A 1537-nucleotide genomic window follows, 5' to 3' on the forward strand; every position below is an offset into this window, starting at 1 on the left:
GTCCACGCGCGTCATCCAAGCCGATTTCACCAAGGGCTTGGAGATCTACGATGACATCGAGGCAGGACTGCAGGGCCTGGAGATCGGAGTCCTGGGTGAGTTGCTAGCTTGCTGCACCGAGTCCCCACCCTGTCCCCCACCCGGCGTCCCTGGCCCTGTGAGAGACGTCGTGCGACCTCTTGTGCAGTGAACAATGTGGGCATGGCATACGGCGGAGGCGGCGTGAACTTTCAGAAGGTGCTGGACTCGGAGAATGTGGGCCAGGTGAGTCCCGGGCGCTCGCGGTGCTCTACTGCCCTCTGTTGGGCAGGCCGCAGAATACACCAGCGTCCGGAGCGCAAGGTTCCTCTTTGCCTTTGTCTGGAAAAGTTTAAAACAGAGCTACAAGTCTCCCTGTTTTTGAATGACACACCCTTTTGCAGTGCCCAACCTGCACAACTATTCGGGTTGAGCCTGGTTCTCACCTTTTATATTGCCTGTCCTAACTGTAAAGAATTACCCACGTGGGAGAACCAGCACTGCCCTCTAGAGAATGTGGATTCTCTAAATTTTTGTTAGTAGAGAGAGAGAGAGAGAGAGAGAGAGAGAGACAGAGAGAGAGAAAGTGTGTGTGTGTGTGTGTGTGTGTGTGTGTGTGTGCGCGCGCGTGTATTACTCGGGATTGAACCCAGTGCCTTTGTTCTAAGCTACATCCTCAGCCCTTTGTAAAATTTTGAGATGGGGGTCTCTCGGTCACTAAGTCCTTAGGCTTGTCTTGAACCTGCAGTCCTCCTGCCTCAGCCTTCCAGAAGGCTAAGATTACAGGCATGTTGTCGCCAGAGCTGGCTGCTTTGTAGTAAATTTTGAAATAAGCAATACTGAGTTCTCCAATCTTATTCTTTTCTTTCAAGTTTAGTCTGGCTATTCTGGGTCCTTTTGAGTTTTGCTAGCAACTGAAGTGAATCTGTAGATCAATGGGCGTACAACTGGCATCTTCCAACTCAGAAACGCAGGGTGTCTTGCCATTTATTTTGGTCTTCATTAATATCTCTTAGGAATTTCTTTTCTTTTTTAGCCATGCAAGTCTTTCACCTCCTTGACTTTTTCTTTTTCTTTTTTTTTTTTTTTAACTGTTGTACATGGAGTTGTTTTCTTAGCTCCCTTTCCCGACTGTCTGTGGCTGGTGCGTAGCAGTACTGGTTCTGGCTTTTGTGGTGCTCGGGGTGGAGCCCAGGGCCAAGAGCTCTGCCACTGACTCGTGTAGCTTTTGTCGTTTTGCTATTTTGGGAATTCTTGTATCAGTTCTAAATATTTGTACTTTTTTTGGAGGATTTTCTGCACAGAAGATCGTAGCATCTATGAACAGAGAAAACTGCACTTATTTTCCAGTTTCAGTGCCTTATGAGCATGAGTTCTCGGTCTGGGGCTTCTGATGCCTTCAGTCTGTCACCACTGATTATGAGGCAGGTGGTGGCTTCTCAAACATGAGATCAATTACGTTGAAATCATTTCTTTCTAGTTCTAGTTGCTAAAAGTTTTTGTCATGAAAGGCTGGTAC

The 1537-nt window shown here is 47.6% G+C and overlaps 1 protein-coding gene across 1 annotated transcript in view; it reads left to right on the plus strand.

Moving 5' to 3' along the window:
• Positions 1 to 6: 6 nt before the first annotated feature.
• LOC104855698 (very-long-chain 3-oxoacyl-CoA reductase-B) overlaps positions 7 to 1537 on the plus strand; it is a 5181-nt gene continuing 3650 nt past the window's right edge. Inside the window, exons 1-2 of the mRNA XM_010614639.1 lie at positions 7 to 95; positions 188 to 264. Of these exons, the coding sequence (XP_010612941.1) occupies positions 202 to 264 (63 nt within the window). The 5' untranslated portion in view covers positions 7 to 95; positions 188 to 201. The remainder of the gene's footprint in view (positions 96 to 187; positions 265 to 1537) is intronic.

The sequence above is a fragment of the Fukomys damarensis genome, unplaced genomic scaffold, assembly GCF_012274545.1.
Source record: "Fukomys damarensis isolate Sample0158 unplaced genomic scaffold, DMR_v1.0_HiC HiC_scaffold_19, whole genome shotgun sequence".
In the NCBI taxonomy this organism is placed as follows: domain Eukaryota; kingdom Metazoa; phylum Chordata; class Mammalia; order Rodentia; family Bathyergidae; genus Fukomys; species Fukomys damarensis.